At 40.3% G+C, this 18862-nt stretch overlaps 1 protein-coding gene across 4 annotated transcripts in view; it reads left to right on the top strand.

Moving 5' to 3' along the window:
• Positions 1–4228: 4228 nt before the first annotated feature.
• The window catches only part of LOC120794400 (dynamin binding protein), a 47789-nt gene continuing 33155 nt past the window's right edge, over positions 4229–18862 (top strand). For 2 of the 4 annotated variants that reach the window (XM_040135457.1, XM_040135459.1), the window contains exons 1-3: positions 4229–4308; positions 16655–16809; positions 18272–18394. In XM_040135457.1, coding sequence (XP_039991391.1) covers positions 16665–16809; positions 18272–18394 — 268 coding nt within the window. In that variant the 5' untranslated portion in view covers positions 4229–4308; positions 16655–16664. Of the gene's footprint in view, positions 4309–16654; positions 16810–18271; positions 18395–18862 lie in introns of those variants that run through there. The other 2 variants (XM_040135458.1, XM_040135460.1) reach the window with 1 other exon arrangement.

Raw genomic sequence — 18862 nt, forward strand, 5'->3', positions numbered from 1 at the left:
TGAGCCTCGGCATCCTGGAGGTGGCAGCATAGGGTAGGGTGACGTCTCTTAGAAGATTGCACAATACAAAGAATGGACACATTTATCCTCATCACTAATTGCTCAGATGAAGAACTTGTAAATGTGTCTCGGTAGTGTAAACATTTGTTAATTAATATGTCAAATCCAAAGCTGATATATCTCTATATGGAGAGTTTTTATCTTGTAGATTCCCTCTATACATTTATTAAACCCTCAATTTGATCTAATTTAAAGAATGAAAGATGAAAACTTCAGAAAAAATGTTTAATTACTGAAGATTTCAACAACATGATGCTCTTGAACCTAGAGACAGGAAATTCAAACAACCCTGTATAGTCACAGGATGGTTCCTTGACCAGAGAATGATCTTCCAGGCTAAAAACAAGAGGCCCCTTTACAACCTGGACTCTGTTAAGAGTGCACTAGACTTTTGAACAAGAGATCCCTCTACTTGTTTTTCCTGTACCATTCATTAACACTAGAGAATACAACAAAAGCCTCTCTCTGATGAACAGGAAAGACGAAAAGTGCACTTCACTGGGCACACTGTGACTTTATAACAGTGATACGGAGCTTCCCCAAAGACAAACATGGAGCCACGCACAAATAATTTAATGGGAGGAGACACAGTTTAAACAGAGAGACCTAAAAAACTACCTGCAATACTAGGCCAAATACTACAGTCACTGTGCCACTATTACGACTGGCAGTAATAATACATCTAAGCATCTTAGATATATATATTTTCAAAAATCTGTTTATCTTTTGCTATGCTGCTTGCACTGGACAGACATATAATGAACTGTAAGCAATCTGACATTAGCCATGCGACATCAAACCTACTGTCGTGATAAAACTGAGCCGTAATAATCATTAAGACATTCACTTACTGACATCAGTTCAGCTATCAGTCCAGTAACTGCGCTAACTGCCCACAGTCATTTTTCTTTTTTTTGCCCGCTCCAACGCTCTGTCATAGCTGATGTTTCTACGAGGAAACACAATAGGATGATTGTACGACAGCCAACGTATTCTCTGCCTGCAGAGCATTATAGTGACGATCAACTGGCAGCAAATACTGAAAGACAACAATAGACCCACATACTGCCCTTGAATGAAAGTGGCCACTATGTAAGAAGACAAAGCCAGCATTTCATACAGTGCCACTGATCTGGAGTGTTCTCAGCTGTATGGGTGTGTGCATGTATATCTGTGTGTACGTGTGCGCGTGCGTGTGTGTATGAGAGAGGTTGCACTTGCATTTGTGTACACTTAGTTGGCCAAATGTGGCGTCAATGAAGCCCACCAGTGGTCCCACAGTGCCAGACATTTCCTACACTGATTCTATCATGTTCATTTACTCAGAGTTACCAGAAGGCTCTATGACTCTGGTGGATCAGGCTTTATCGGAAGTTACAGAACAACCACTCAAAAAATTAATTATTCTTTTGTAGCTCTCGAAAAGTTGACATTTCACTGATTTTCACTTGACAGTATTTAGCAATACATATCTATATACTGTCATTTTCCGTATTATATATTTTACTTAAAAGTATACATACACATTTCTTATAGTTATAGTTTTCTTATAGACCTATATGTCAAAACATATTGTAATAGTGATAATACTTTTTACAACATACTTTTCACATGTCACATTCATGTACACCTACATACTGTATATATAATAATAAACATTGGCACCTTCTGTATATCTCAATGAAGGTACAATATATAGACAAATACATATACACGTTATTTTCTTGTAATCCTGAAAGTGTTTATCCATTTTTTTTCTTGTTTTCCCTTTAACCTGAATTTAAAAGCCTAGCCAGGGACAGGAGCTGTAAATTAGCTTTAGCTAGATGCCCTGTACACATTACATATGTCATCGCTGCTCCCTATGTAAAAACCTGTATTTTCCCTGTTAAGATTTATACAGTATAACTAAAACGTTGACAAATGAAGAAAAACTGTACACTAACATGGTGGGACGTGTTGTAGATTTAGGTGTATGTGCATTTTAAAGGTAATAAAACCAAACATGAAATATATCAAGACTCTATAAAGGTGCTATAAAGTGATAACTACAATATAAATATTGTGTTGCGTATATATGTGGTTGTGTATGTATATCAGACTGAGGCTGTTTTCATGTGTGTGTGTTTTTTTGTGTGACCTGTCCTGTATGTTTTCCTTTTCCGTGCCAACACTTAAGGGTAAAAGCGCCCAACTGGCTTAGTTTCCTGCCATTGTTCTGCACATACAAGATCACATATGAGGAAGCGGTCATTACTGCAGACACAGCAAAAATTGGATTCAGAGATTCACACCAAGACACACAATGGCCATGGCCGCAAAAAAGGTTACCAAACGTATAATCCCTTCATGCAACAACTATGATTTTCTCTCCCTAAAAAAAGGTTTTCGTTGACTTAATGATCCTATATTAAAGTGCTGCAGTTTGAGAAGAATGCTGGTTACACCTTCCTGCAGAGTGTCACAAAGCTTGATTATAGGGAATTTCTCTGAACCATACTAGCTACTGCTATTTCATTTACTTTCCCTCCTGCCATGCTGAGACTTCTAACTGCATCAAACATGTTATAATTTCAAAGCAGACCTAAGAAACAGTAGAGCTTGAGCAAAAGCACTCTTGCCATACTACATGTAAAATTCATTCAGAACACGCAATTTAATTCAGTTAAATGACTTGTTATGACAGAAAAATTGCCACGTTCCAAGCTTAGATAATGTTACTTCTTTGAAAGGCTGTGAACAATATTTGGTCTGGGTGCAGTGGACACTCCAAACATGTGCTGACCTGCACAGGAATGAGGTAATGAACTGAGGAAATGTTCGAGTTGATTTTGGTTCATTCTCTGCCACAAAAGCAGTGTTGGTTCCCTCCTCACATGTATCTCACAATCAATGGATGACACATTATATGACACATATTATGCTGAACTGGTCAAATATACCACACCGTGATCTGGTAAATCTAGAAACGTCCTTGAAATGATTTTACCAACTTTATCATTTGTAAATTTCAACACAGATCCATTTAAACCATTTTCTAACATTTTATAGACCAAACTATTAACTGATAAATAGAAAAAAACAATCCGCAGATGAACTGATAAAGAAAATAACTATTAGTTTCCACCCTAATGAAGAGAACAAGTACTCATTAGACTAAAGTAAAAATTGCCCCTGTGTTTTAATAAATACCATATTACAGGATCAACATAACTGATGCACTAATGTTTAATGTTGTAGCTCGTGAAGGTGAAGCTAATTTCAAATGATTTATATTCTGTTGGGTTGTTCAAACTATAATAATAGCATCATATTTTATACACTGATTTTTTGTAAATTCTGCATGGGCAAAGTAGATAGTCGTAGATAGGTGGGTAGGTAGTTAGGTAAATGTAGTGGAGTAAAAAAAAAAATGCAACATTTACCTCTGAAATGTAGTGGATAGAAGTCTCATGTCACATAAAATGTAAATACTGAAGTAAAGTAAGAGTACCTCGAATGTGTACACTACTTGGGTAAATGTACTGAGTCACCCCGGCACCGTTGGTTACTGGCCCCGTGACTCATAGTTGTGGCTGCACAAGTCTATGCTCTGTTGAGAAAGTAACACCGAATACAGCTGAACCTGAAATGCCACAGCAGTCAGGAAATCAGTCGATCGGGAAACCACTCTCGTTTTTTTTTTTTTTTCAGTCAGGCACCACGCAGCAGGGCGCCGCACTTAGGGAAAAAAAAAAAAAAAAGCCATCACTGTGCCTTTCCTTCCACTTTCGTTTCTTTTCAGTCAGGGCTTTTCAGTCACAGGCACCACCTGCAAAAAAAAAAAAAAAAAAAAAAAAAAAAAAAAAGAAAAAAAAAAGTGGGTGGCGTTGTTGTGTGTAGGCATGGAGAGGCGCTAAGCGAAACGGCTGCGCCTGTTTCTAATGAGATGACAGCTGATTCTACCCGAGACAGAGCCTGGACCGCGGTGACGCTTTCCCCTGCCAACATGTTGTCTTGCCCTTTCAGGCCGACGTGAAGCAGCTTTTACCCCCCTCGGGCTCGTGGCTCCGTGCACGGCTCCAACGCCGAGGGGAAGCGTAGCTTGCTGAGAAAAGTTGTGTCGAGGAGAAAGCCAGCTCCGCCGCCGCCGCCGCCGCCGCCGCCACCACCACCACATCACCAGGCTGAAGAAGTCGGATAGCTTGTCGGACTGGATCTAACGGCCCGGTCCCACGTTTAACCACGGGACGGTCAGACACTTTACAGGTAGGAAAAAAAAAAAACAAACATAAAAAGAAAACAACCTTTTGACTTTTGCTCCTTGTACATTAGAGCTAAAACGCATATGATGGGATGAAGGCTGCGCAAGAGATACATCAAAGTTTGTAATAATACATGAATGCATGCTTTTACATCTACCACCCTAACATCGCCTGCTTTCTGGTACACCTGTGGGTAATAACAATGCATTTCCCTCCATAATACATGTAGGGACGAGCGTTGTACTGTTACAGCCAGATGCTGACAGTCGTTTGGGCGTACTTTGGGCATGATTTATCCTCCGCACGGACCTCAGGGCAGGCAGCCTCCCTGTGAATAGAGCTATCGGGCTCAATCACTAATGACGTGAGCTGAATGAGTGATGGCAGTGAACAGAAGGGCTGCAGACCAAATGATCCCCCTGCTGCCGGTCTGCCTGTCCCTCTTTCTGTCCCTCTTTCTGTCTGCCTGCCTGCCTGTCTGTCTGTCTGTCTGCCTGTCACCTGTGGCCGCTGCTGTCAGTTGTTCCACTCTGAGAGGGAGACACCAACACACACACACACACACACACACACACACACACACACACACTGCGCTGAGGGAATATTCTGGTCACACACAAACACAAACTAAAGTATGGTGGTCTGGTCACAGGGACTCTGATGTTTTCTGTTCTGTTTGTGTTTCTGACTCTGATTCTGTGCAGTTTTATTCTACTCCATTCTGTTGTGTTCTGTTCTATTCCAGTCTGATGTTTTATTGTATTGTATTCTATTGTATTCTATTCTAAGCCATAACATGTCACTGTTACATTCAGCAAAGAGTGGGCAGTGCAGATTAAATGCTCTCTCATGGTGTACATCATTTTATATCATGGTTCGTACATCAATCCATTTTCTGAAAAATCAGAGAAACTGTTCATGGATAAATGCACATATGTTCTCTCATGTTATGTCATCACATTGGATAATTTGTAATATCAGTGTATGTAATTCTCTGTTCATTCTACTCTGTTTGCATCTACTCTTTTCAGTTCTGCCTGGTCATGTCCATTTTTGACATCTCTGTTCAGTTCAACTTTTCTGCCAGTCTGAATTAGTTTTGATCAGATTGCAAAGACTCAGTAAGTGTTGATACAAACGTGACAGCAACTGTACAATGTAGACACACACACACACACACACACACACACACACACACACACTACATTATAAGGTGCATGCAGGGCCTGTAGACCTTCAAGCTCTGACAGGCCTCTGTAGGAGCAGTAGGGTTTTTTTGTAGTTACGCAGTTGACGCAGCCACTTGGCCCAAACAGTCTGAAGAGTCAGCTATCCAGATTTAGCGGAACAGGCTTGGAGTGGGCTCCAAATTGTGTGCACACAATGGAGTGTAGTCTGGACCAGACGTATTCTGCTAGAGCTGACCATCACACACGCATTTGTACAGTATGACTTTTTCAAACATGTTTATGTTATTAAAGGGAATGGACAGATTATAGCCGTAATTATTTCAGGAGGAATCTCTGAAACGCGATGCTCACTGTCAAAAGAGCAAAAGCCAAATGTGACATTCATCCATGATTAAACTATGGAGGAAGCATTTATCTCTGCACTGTGTGTTGTTGTGACATGACATGTCCGCTTTGTTTCATTTGCACTATACAATACAGAATGTGTCTTTACACACAGCTTTAGCCATTGAACTTTGATCTGTCCTATAAAATGCGAAATACAAAACTGCAACAGAACTTAGAGGCATCGTTGGTTGCTGCTGCTTGAATCTCCAACGCATGCAAGTTTATCATCATCCTTTATGTATGTTAAACTATTCTTGTTTCACTTCCGTAAATTTGGTCTTGACTGCATGTCTTCAAACCATCCATACACTATACACTATATAAATATTTTTACTCCACTCTCACCAGTTTTGTCTCTGGTCCTCTGCTGCATTGTCGGTGCTATGAGTTACAGCGCTTTGGCACTGACACACACCATAAAGGCTTCTCCATTTTCCTTTGCCTGCAGGGATCCAACCAGGATCTTCAACTGAAAATTAAAAAGAGTTGTCCTTCTTTGTGTAAGAGGACTGCAGATGAAAGTGTACTCCTTCATCTCAGTCACACCAGGCAAATGATCTAGTCAGAAAGCTGCTTCTTTAATTACTATCAGAGCATTAATCAAGTGTCGGTATCTTTTTCTCTACTGTTGTCCTGCTTTTGTGCTTAGTGCATAGTCAGGATTTTGGATGCACATAAACATCCTGGTCGCTGAATTATTGAACACTGGCAACGGGGTCCTATATCAGAAGTTGGTGACAAAGAAACTTGAGATGTTTGTGTCAGTCTGCATGTATTACATGTCTCACGAACACTATGCAGTAGCTGTTCCAATAAATCCAATGAAACATGTAATTGTGGATATTGTAACAGCAACATAGATTATGACTGTGATATGATTTTTTTTTTTACAGCCAGAATGTGAAGCAGAGCAAAATAGCAATAATAAAAATAAGTGGATGATGCCTGGGAAATACTGCAAAGTCCCAATTTTCATCCAATTATGTAATGCACCATCACTTCAAAGAGAAGACATGGCTCAGACATTAAAAAAAGTGACAACATTCCTTACGTTCTTTGCCGGCAGCACAGTATTAGTTTGCCTGGATGAAGAGGCAGGAGACTTAATTTGATTTGAACTGGATGTGAAAAGGGGGAGGATGAGTTTGGTATGTGCAGAGATTTAGACAGAATGGAGGAAATATACTTTTATACAGAAGCAGTATTCCTAATTGTGAGTAAGTCTCTAAAGACTGGATTACACAGAAGCTGAGCCAAACAGCCATGGAGGCAAAGAGACTGAGAGTTTGCATGTTGCAAGAAGACTAAACAAGAAAGCACTCAATAATCTGCGCAGTTAGCTGTTACTTTCAGAGTCAACATGGTACCGGTGCTTCTCTCTCAAGGTCTGTTTTTTTTTTTCTTCTCATTCTTCACACAACTACTTACGCCACTTTTGTGTGTACAACTTTGAGAAGAGACTGTACAAAAGTGAGCACCATTATCCCAATGTGTACAATTTAATGGTCAAGGCTAAAATGATATACATAAATGACATCCACCTGTGTCATCCACCTTAGCTAAATCCTCCTAGGCCACCATACAGTATTCGATAATTTTACAACATACATAGAGATACTAGTTTGCCACTAAAGTGTCAGTGGCATGAGACTCAAAGCTTTACCCTGATCTTATTGCCATCCTTCTACAAATTGAAGTGACATTTGGGCTTGGTGATCTTTGTACATATGACAAATAAGAGAAATTAGTTGTTTTAAAGTCCCGTAAACTCTTAACGACAGTAACATTTACGATATGAAGCATCTCTGTAGACTATCTCTCTGTAGTTTAGTTGAACTTTTACACCCTAAATAAGCTTTATTTAAGCATGCAGCATTAGTTCTGAACCTGAGAGCAATCCGTGTTTTTTCGTCATACGTATTTTCTTGTCAAGCATGTGACCATTTGACAATTGCTGTGACTGGCACTGCAGTAGTTTCGGCAGTTTTTCTGAATTCCTACAGGCCTGGTATTACAATCCTCTGTCTAGATTATTCCAGGTCAGTCCCAGTAAGAGTTGTCTCAAGAGATGATTCACGAGCATGTCAGCAGCACTATCAAGTCCAGTTTCTGCAAGTTACCATGATGTGATTTCCAAAGGAGAGATCAGTTATGTAACAGCTCATATGCAAACTATTAGGGCTCAGCCTTATTTTAAGGGTGTGGCATATCCTCGGGCACCTCTGGGGTCCTCTCAGGGAAAACCCTCTGCCGTCCAAACAGATCCATGTATCCGTGACAACGCAGCCTTGGCCCTCTGAGCACATGCATCTGAGCTGTCCGCCTCAGTGTGGAAATGTTTATGCAAAGGAGCAGTTCCACCCAGTGTCTGTATACTTGTGTGTGTGTCATACAAGCCATTGATATTCAACGCAGGCATGATTGAGAAAGGATCGGGAAAACAAATGCGGGATTGAGGATGTAATGGAGAGAAACAAAAAGTCAGGATGAAATGGAGTCTGAAAAAAAAGCACATTCCCTGGAGGAATACCTGCATGCTTGCTGAAGTCCAGAGATGCTGGAAAGCAAAGTGAATGAAAACGTGAAGATGGAGGTGGATTTCATTAATGGATGGGCCAAAAAGAGTGTTTCCAGTCTTTTACAAGAACCCACCCAGGGTTTTCCCCTATATTCAGCTGCAACACTTACAATTCCCGTTACACTCTCCTCCCCTTCAAATATTTAAAGACAATGAACAGTTAGTCTATTTCCCTGCATTGTTCCTTTTAACTCTTTAACTTTAAACATTTCAGCTAATATTAATAAGCCACAAAGCAGAACTACAACCCTTAAATTACACCCAATGATCGACAGAAACACAATTTGCTCTTTCTTAACCAAAGTTTTTGTCCAGAGGAGAGACAAACAAGACAGGACTGGCTGCAGAAATTCAGAGGAGTGGAAGATGGCTGGTTTGAAAGGGATCAGGGATGGGCCTGTCCTGCCCTGACTCAATTAATTGTTAACCAAAAAAGAAAGTGACAGCTGATTTGTACCACAAGACCTGTCTTGGCTAGACAGGAATTATTTCATAGGGCTAGTGTAATTGTCACACCTCTCCCAGTGTGCCATATGTTTCACCTGGGGCCAGTGGGAAAGTTATAGATGTCTCGGAGCGAGTTTAATTCCAATTATCTGCGAAGTTGGAGTTTCCATTTACAACCTGGTCATCTGTCATCCTAGCCACAGAAGTCAGCATTTTGTTTAGGCTATTTTAAATAGATGTTGAATGTGTATTGATGATGGCCTTGTGACAAAATAGGCTTTGTTTCACCTACAGTGATAGTTTGTATAGAAATGCAGAGTTGGCACGTTAGTGTACAGTACAGTATGCCCGCATGCTTTTGCAGCCATTTTTCTCTATGTGTTCACTGTACACATGTTTGAGTGGAAGAGACAGCTTCAACAAATATTTCAACAGAGTTTGGCATCTTTAGGCATTTGACTCAGCTCTCCAGATGTGTACTTTTCATCCAGCTGGCTGAGGCCACGTAGTGCTGCCTCATCTGTTTGAAATGCACTTTAAAGCCTGACTGCTCTCCTCACTGTCCTGCCTTTTACTTGTTGTAATGACATTAGAGCACAATGTGGTACTCTACTGTATCTTAATTTTTAGCGGTTATACTTTGGAGGATTGCCTTTATGAGACAGATAAAAGATGAGAAAAATGGCAAAAACTGGTGGTGTGACATGCAACAAACCCAGAACATTACATGGTATGTGGACAAGAGTTGAAATTGTTAGTCCATTAATCAATTAGTCGGGTGACAGAAAATGTATTTGATAAACAATTAACCGTTTAATTCGGTTTTCAAGCAAAAACGCCAAACATTCCCTCATTACAACTTCTCAATTGTGAGGATTTGCTACTCTTCTGGGTCTTATTTGATATTAAACTGAATGTATCTGGGTTGCTGACTGCTGGTTGGACAAAATAAGAAAGTTCAAGATGTAACCTTGGACTTTAAGACATTTTTAAGACTGACATTTTGTAAACCAAACATATATAGAGAAGAGAATAATCGATAATGACAATTCAGTAGTAGTTTGGATTAGACCACCCATCCGGCAGAATGCCCTAAACTAAATCATTTCATATGGTTTTGGTGTGTGTACTGTTTGACAAATTATTCACAATCACAGAAAATAAAGTTTACTGCTGTAGTTCATTACATTTTGTTTGTAACAAAAAAATAAATAAAAATACATAATTCATATCTAGATTGGTTATGTCATCGTGCCACAGGGGGTCTGTGAGGCACCGACTCCATGAACACATGGTTAGAAAACCACATGACTTGTGTTGACAACTGTCAGCTAGTCAGAGCCTTCTCACTCTCCCCCCTCCTCGTCCACCATCACATGTGCTGCAAACCCTGGACGGTCAAAAGGAAAGCGACAGATGTCCCACGGGTTTTAATATCCAGAACCGTCCGCTGGCTGTCCACCTGCTTCGGTGATGTTGTTTTGAGGTGAACGCTTTTCAGTGGACTCAGCGTTCTGGATGGGAGGACTAGACTGCTGCACAGTAAACAGTCAGTATCAAAAGACATCAGCTGTCATCCAGCTCACTCCAGAGAATTCTACCAGTCTGTGTGTGTGTGTGTGTGTGTGTGTGTGTGTGTGTGTGTGTGTGTGTGTGTGAGTGTGTGTGTGTGTGTGTGAGTGTGTGTGAGTGTGTGTGTGTATGAGTGTGTGTTGACATCCAAGCACGGGCACGTGCCAGTCTGCCATTTCAGGATATCTGAATAGGATGAATTGCACATGGTTTGTGCATCGGTGTGAGTCTGGTCCTGGCAGGCAGACAGATAATGAGGCAGCGGCTTCATTGTTGGCATCAGATGACTCTGTTCAATAAAAGATACAGGCAGTCAGCAGATTCCACTTCCTCCACTCTACACTCACAATAACACAGTGTTTCAGCACTCACCCTGCTTTACCTGTATGGGCAGGAAAACTTGAGATGCCTTGCAGCAATGGCAGAGCTTACATTTTTTTCTCAGCAACTTCGGAAGTATTTCCAAATCAATTAAACTACATGTGTGTATTTTTGGTCTGTATAGTCTTATAAAAATTTGATTGTACCAAGCATTATCACCATTTAGACAGATAGAGAAAAGTCAACTTCTAAGTTAACTTGCATTGTTTTCTATAGATCAAATAATCAATTTAGCTCACATTAATTAAGATAGTACATTTGTGGTACAAAACCCTTTCGGGGCAAGCTTAAATAGAAGAGACACTGATATTCGGGCTTGTGGTGATTACTTAATCTTTAAACTACCTTTCATTTATTTTTATACGGTGAGAAGACAGTTTGACATTTAGACGACATCGAAACTTTTCTGAGTACTCATTTAAAATCTTTGCAGTTTAAAACATTAACTGTGCAATGTAAATGTCCCTTACTACGCACCTCTATAAAACAGACCTTCCTCCATATACATAAGTTAGTTTAAATTTCATCTTACGCTGATCTGTTATATTTGGAAACACACACAAATGCACATACACAGATAGTTTAGTAAAGGGCGATGACGGCTTCAGGGCCATCTCTAAGATCAGACAGTTGTTCCTTTGTCCCGCTGTCAGCTGTGAGATGTGTGTGTAAATATACTGTGTGTGTGTGTGTGTGTGTGCGCGTGTGTGTGCGTGTGTGTGTGTCAGTTGTTGACTTAGCTGTCTGTCGTAATCCTGTTACTTTTTCCAGGACAGTGCCAAATGGAGCACACTAGTCCCAGTCACACTGTGTCATTCGCCCTATCTCTCTAAAAAGAATCGACCAAACGCATCGCGTCATTTGTGTTTTTTGAATGTGTTCAGGAGCTAATTTGAAATTACTGTATTGAAAGCTAAAGGTTAAGCATTTTCTATCAAAATAAAACAAATTGTATAATACTGCAGGGATTTAATATAACAATTTTGTAATACACCTTACTTGCTGGCACTTACAGTATTATCAGGAGCTTGCTTGAGCGTATTCAGTCTTGATCAGAGTTCCATTCCTTATCAGGACCTCATACAGTAAATCATAATAGAGGAGACACGCCTGAAGACCTTTCAGTGTGTAAAATGCCCCTTGTACTTTCCAAGACATGTTCTGCAGTGGCAGGTAAACATTTAACACTAAGTTGTCCATTTCACTGATGAACGCAAAATGCCCTCCATTGATGGAAGGGCAGTGATTTGGTACAATCTGGCACCGGTACCATCTTATTTGAAACGTTTCCTGCTACGCCTGACGTGACCCTGTTTTTCCCTCTCTTTTTTAACAAGCCAACCAAAATGGTCCTCAGATGGTGCTGTTATGAGTCAGAATGAGCCACTGACAAGCTGAAACACGAAGCATGTAAAACACAGTATTCTTTTACAAAGAAATGAAGAGGAATTACCAAAAATTTAAGTACTTCTTTTCTACTTTTTTTAAAAATAATTTCTGACGACGTGAAACTGGTTTTATCGTTTTGGTAGTTGAAACAGAGTGAAGAGATCCAACACCACCATAACTCTCCTGGCATACTCTGGGAATATGTTCACATTTTTTGTATTATCCCTAATCTCTAATTAATGTGTAATGCTACCTAATTTAACAGGAATTAGCTGGATAGAAATTGAAACCAATTACCCTTGTCCTTAGTTAAATAGGCTGAGAAGTGTTTGAACTAGAGCTTGGCCTTATAGTGATGTTATAGTGTTATTGAGACATTAAACTAGATATCTCCAAGACGTTTTGTTATGTAATATCAAATGAAAGCTTATCATTTTTTTCTGGTCACAGTAACCATGTGACTCTTATGATTCATTTTGATATTTGCCATTTAGCACTGCATTTGGTGGAAGTACAGCAGTTTATATTACTTATCAAGGGAAAGAAATTAATGCAGTACTTTACTGCATTTACTCTGTCGTACTTATGAAAGATATGAGCTTATTTTTATGTGTGTAAAATTTTAATATACAAACTACATTCAACTACTGTATGTGGCCGCAGCATCACCCCCGGAAAACCGTACCGTGTTGCCCTGTTGTCGTCTGCCAGAGCAAGGTGTAAAAGTCACCCAGCACAGGGGCCACTGACACACTGACAGACCCATAAATATCACTAAGGAGCTTGTCTGGCTGGATGCAGATCTGAGGATTAACCTCAAGAGAGCTGCAGCAGTTCAGTGACTCCGCGCTGGTCCTGGTTCTGTAGTCAGCTGGAAAGAGGTTTGGTTTTCTGGGTGTTGGTTGTAAGCTCGGCTGTGGTGGTGGCAGGCTGGACAAGATGCATGACAAAAAAACAAACTGCACTTACTCTGAGATAAAGGGACATTGCACCCTCACACGGGAACAGGAAGAGAACATCCCTTTTTCTCTCCCTCTTAAAAATGGAGGTCTGTTGAAATATTTCATACAGAATATTCATCCCTCTTAAAGTCCGACGTAGAGAATGCAATTATAGTTTACATCAGGTAGCAGTGCATTTTAAATAAATTATTTTGAGAAATGTTATAATGCTGCCATCCAATAGAAGTCACTAGTTATTCAGAACATTACTTAATTCTCTTACATTTATCCTAGAAAAGAGGTACACACTGTCAGTAAGTGCGAACATTTGCTTCTGCCCTTTAAACTGCAAATTAACGCTTAGCCGTCACTGATTTTCACTTGAATTTTCAAAACAGCATATGAATTTGTTTCAAGTTGAAGAAGTAGATGGGAGACTTTCTGCTTTCATTTCTGTAAGCGACAACACAACTAAAAGTGGCGGAGCTTTGTAAAACCCCAGATGTACACCACAAGGGATATTTTTAAAAAAACAGATGCGAGTCAGAGACTTCAGCGTAAGTGGTTTCCTTTGTGAATTGTAATGGGTTCTCTGCCATAGATGGATGATATGTTTTCACCTGTCTGCATGTCAGGACATGTTAAATTCACTATAGTGTCTGAAAGAGAGCAATTTCAACTGGGGTTGAGTCCCCGAAAACCTGTTTTCTCAGAGTGTTTGGGTTTTACATGAACACACAAAGTTTGTACAGGTTTGCTTATTTCACATGAGAGATTTTTTTAAAATATTTTTTGTGTCATCTTTTCTTCCTGGTTTGAAGTGGGTGGGACTCGTGAAAAACTCGTGAAAAACATGATACCACACCCTCACCATCAGTTGAGGAGAGCTTAAATGAGGAACACTTTGATGAGTATAGTGACATCAATAGTGCTGATGGTGATGATGATGATAGTTGCAAGCAACTTGCAAGCAACTTGTGCGGCTTGTGCCTCCTCCACCTGAGGCACAAGCCGCTCCATCAAAAAAATCCATTCAGGTCCCTTCTCCGCTTCACCTGAGTTCACAGCCCCTGCGGTGTTCGAATCTCAGAGAGAAATGCCTTCCCATGTCGTCGTTGAGAAAAGAAGAACTCGATTTGCTCCTCATAAAAGAGAAAAGTGTCTCAATGATAAGATGTTAACATATAACGGACACCTTTTCGTGTATTGATAGAATTTATGTGTCCTCAAACTTCAAGGTATTTCATTATGGTGGACAAAAATATCTCAGAGAGCACAGGAGATGTCTGGTGGCTGATTTCAGATGGTAGGCTTCCAGCAAGAGTTGTAATTTCCTGGGGTTGTTTTGTCACAACAAAGGAGTTTCCAGTAATTTACTGTGACGATGCTGAAACACAGCAACATGTCTTGATGGACTGTCACAGAGCTCAGGAGGTCTGGACCATCCTGAGCTCTGTAACAGTAATAGTAGGGGATTTGTATATTTGTGATATTTAAACTACAGTTATGTAGCTGACCATGAGACCAAATACCAGTGCGGTTTGATTTGGTTCTTTTGTCATTGCTGTTACTCCTCATTTTGTGTAGACCTGATGTATATTGTTACATGTCGTGTGTATAAATGTTTTCTTGAAAGATTAAGCATATCTGCATCTGATAATTGAAGTCAACTCTTCACAATATTGCATGAAATGAAGATAAACAACAATCAACATAGTGTGTGTCCACGGCATAAAAAGGACAGACAGCCTTTTTGTGCTCATTGCCTGCTCTCCTTTCTAGCCCCTTATTGGACATCTCGCTTTAGCCTGCATTAGTTAACACCTTGGCTTGGGTTTCGTTGTGGCTTTAACATGGTGTGGTGTTGAGTTCACAGCCTACCACACACTGAACAGTGAGCACCAGCTGTTTTGTTGAGCAGAACAGTGTTTTTTAACCTTCACTGAGAAGCAAGCAACCACCCAACCAGCAAACACTGTCCCTTCTATCTACCTCCACTTCCACGTCCAGGACAACCTGAGCTGTGTCTCTCTCCAGAGACTGTGGCACTGAACTGGGCTAGAGTCCTGTTCCTCTTCCCCCCTCTGCTCCATGGGCCCACGTAACAGAGGCCCCATTGACTGTGGCAAACTACAGCCCTCTTCTCTCATTTCCCGTCTCTTTCAGCGTGTCTATCCCCACCTGTGGTTAGTCTGTCTCCAGATAATTATACACAAGGGCTGCTGAAATACTTATTAAATGTAATTTTTGTGTTGTTTTGTGTGTGTTTGTTCATTTTGCTGATAATTGAAGTAGTCAGCAACAGAGCACAAATTTAAATAACTTTTCAGAGTGTTATGTGACTTAAACTGATGAATGCAGTTTCAAACCTAGGGACTCTTCTCACAGATGTGATTATATTATGACTAATTGTATGTATCTATTAATGCAAACTCATCCAGTGTCCGATGTGCATGCACAGAAAAGCCAGAAGTTATCTGATTTAAAAAGAGCAGAAGTTGGTAAATGTGATTATATTCCTCTGAATTGGAATTGAGACGCTTACTAAAGTGCTGGAGAAAATAAAGACCCCGTTTTGATAAAGTTATTCAATTCAAAAGGATGTTAACATTAGTATCCCTCTTGGTGTTATTTATTTAGATTGTGTATTTGTTTCATCGATCCAACTAATAGATGCAGGAAAGAAGTGAAGAGAGGATTAATGAGGGAAACGTGCTTTTGCTGCGACATAAGATGTGAACTGATGACGTCTTGTCGCCCCCACCTGTCAAAATGACAGGATTCATAAGCTTTCATACAAAACAGAGAGAAATCAATGTCAGAACAGCGGCTGAAAGCTGTGACTTTAACCATAAATGCAGTATTAAGTATAAGAACAGTTACATGAGAGGTACACACTTCACTTGTGAATCTACTTGACTTGGATGTGTGTGTGATATAAAATATGTACTGTAAGGTTTTGCCTCACCCAGAGTGCACAGAGCTGTAGTCACTGTCCATCCCTAACGCTTGTTTCCTCATGAGAAAGGAGAGAAACAGGAGAAGGATAGAGGAGTGTTGAGGAATGTCCCTCAGCCTTTTTAAGTACCGCTCTCTTTTGCTTTTCGTACTTTTGTCTCTCCTTTCTCTCCTTTGTCTCTCTTGGAGGTCTCTCACGCTCTCACTTCCCCTTTCATTTGGTGACGTTTCACCAAAGCTGGGTCTCTCTGAGAGGCATTGGTTGATTAGTGTGGTGAGGATCTTAAATAGCAGCAGTGTGCTATGAGTTATTCAGAATCTGAGACGCATTGCCTCATAGCAAAGACTCCATTTTGAAATGTTCTCATTAAAGTGTTGCATTTTCAGCTTTTTCTCGTTCGGCCTTTTATATTTACTCATCCCCATTCTGTGTGAACTTTTTCATTAATTTAAATAAAAAACATTGTGTTTTATTCCCATTGTGTCTCTCTCTCTCTGCCTCTACAGGTTATGAGTAATGGAGGTGGGATCGGTGGTGCGTGCCGTGTTTGAGTTTCTCCCCAGCGTCTCCGAGGAGCTGCCACTCTTCACCGGCGATGTCATTGAGGTGCTCAGTGTCGTGGATGAGTTCTGGTTGCTTGGTAACAAAGATGGTGTCACAGGTAATGTGTCAGGGTTCATTATTGCTGTGAATAAAACCTGTGTGGATGAATATTTCTATTAAGAAATGGCCCTTTCACCACAAAGAAATTCAGCCTAATGGAAAAACTACATGGAGAAGCTTATAGTTGGAAACTGTAGGGGACTTATAGGTCTTTCATTTTGGCATTGACGTGTACACGTTAGTGCTCCTTCACACAAATCTGCTTCAAAGGCTAATTAATGCAATTAAATCTAGACATGCACTGATAGTAAAATATCTATTAAAACTGGATCTGTACAGATTCAGCTCCCACGTGTCACTTGAATAGCCAAGGGATGCAGTCCACCGGTGCTCTCTTATAGTTTGACATGCCTCTCTGCACTTCCTTTATGATTTTGCAATACATTACATCATACGTTCAAAACTGGTAACTGGTAGAGTAAAGAGGAAGGGTTTGAGGGTTACAGAAGATTAGGAATGAAACGTTGTTACCCTTCAGCAGGTCTCATAATTGAGAATTATCAATGAAAACTAATCTGAAAAGTAAGAAATTATGTATTTCTGTTGGATTACTTTCAGGAATACGGTAAATCCCTAAACACCAGAAAGTGTTATGCTCAGTCGGGCACTTTGCAGAGGAATAAGTGAAAAATCGCAGTGCATTCTTGGCAAGATGTGAACCTGAAGTGTGTGTCATTGTTCCCTTGCTTCCTCTGTCCTTGAAGGGTCAAATTAAAAGAAATCCACACAAGTTTTCCAATCTTTGAACGTCATTTAACATAACAAAGGAAGTGCAGAGGGGAAGTGATCCTGAAAAACACAGATGATGTTAATACATCTATGACATGTCTTCCCTGGAAAAATGGAAATGCCTTTGATACAGGGCAAAATGTTGACATACATCTAGTGAAGTGAATTTCAATGAAATGCACAAGCTGTTTACAGTAAGGCTCTTTTCTATTTACACTTAATACAATTCTGATTTATTCAAATTGATGTTATTCTCTTTGCATTCTCTTACAGAGATATTTCAGTCTTTTAGACCACTGTAAATCCCCCAGAAAGGGGACAATGTATAACCTCTAGACTTTTGTCTTACATTAATCTCTTTGAGTTGAGGAGGTACCTCAATTTGAGCTGAGGTACCTGTGGTAGGATGTAGTACCCTAACTGGTCCTGATTTTGTTTCTGAAGCCAGTGCATCTGTTTACACATGTTTTCAGACAGGTAATGAATAGCAAACTAAGACAGCAGGCATCCGAAAAGCCTGGAATTTATTGTAATCCTGCATGTTTATAAGGTCTTCAACCTTAGGGCTTCACCAACTGCACCTTTTTTCTCTCCAGATACTGATTCCAATACATGAACACATATAAGTGTCAGCATTGCCGTTTTCTTCAGGAAACAGAAGTAGAGGTGTTCTTCGTTGCATTCACCGATGTCATTTCACTCTGTTTTTTCCTCTTATGTCCCGTCCTCAGGTCAGTTCCCCATTACATTTGTGGAAGAGGTTACTATTCCCAGCACCAAGCCTGGAGATCGCCTCTATGTGTGCATCAGTGATTTCAGCTCAGCGGAGCCGGGGAACCTGTCTCTGAAGAGAGGTATGGACATGCTGCTTTTAAGATAATGATTCAACTATCAGTCCCAATGATTCAATGATCAGTCCCATTCTTAGACTTTGAACAGTTCAGTCACTCTTTGTGTTCTAAAACATGAACCCCGCATGGGCTCTTTTATATTTTTAAATAGATGCTTTGCACAGGAGACTGGATGTAACTGGATGTAACACAAGCCAAGCACTGTGTTTTAAATAGCACTATTGGTAACTCTAACGGGGCATGTTTTCTCACTCAGCTTAACGCTACTTGTTGATGGCGATGTGCTCAGGTAAATTGTTTGCACTTGTGTTGTAGTGTAGTTGTGTTGTGTTGGACCTTGTGACCTGACCATCAGACTGACTGTTGCCTTGTCTCCACTGCCACAAACTGCAGCCAACGTTCTCTTGAGTTGAACGTTGCCAGTTTGGAAAAATCAAACAATGGTTTTCCTGCAGCATTTGCTTTTTGTAG

Source organism: Xiphias gladius, chromosome 9, assembly GCF_016859285.1.
Source record: "Xiphias gladius isolate SHS-SW01 ecotype Sanya breed wild chromosome 9, ASM1685928v1, whole genome shotgun sequence".
Lineage (NCBI taxonomy): Eukaryota > Metazoa > Chordata > Actinopteri > Istiophoriformes > Xiphiidae > Xiphias > Xiphias gladius.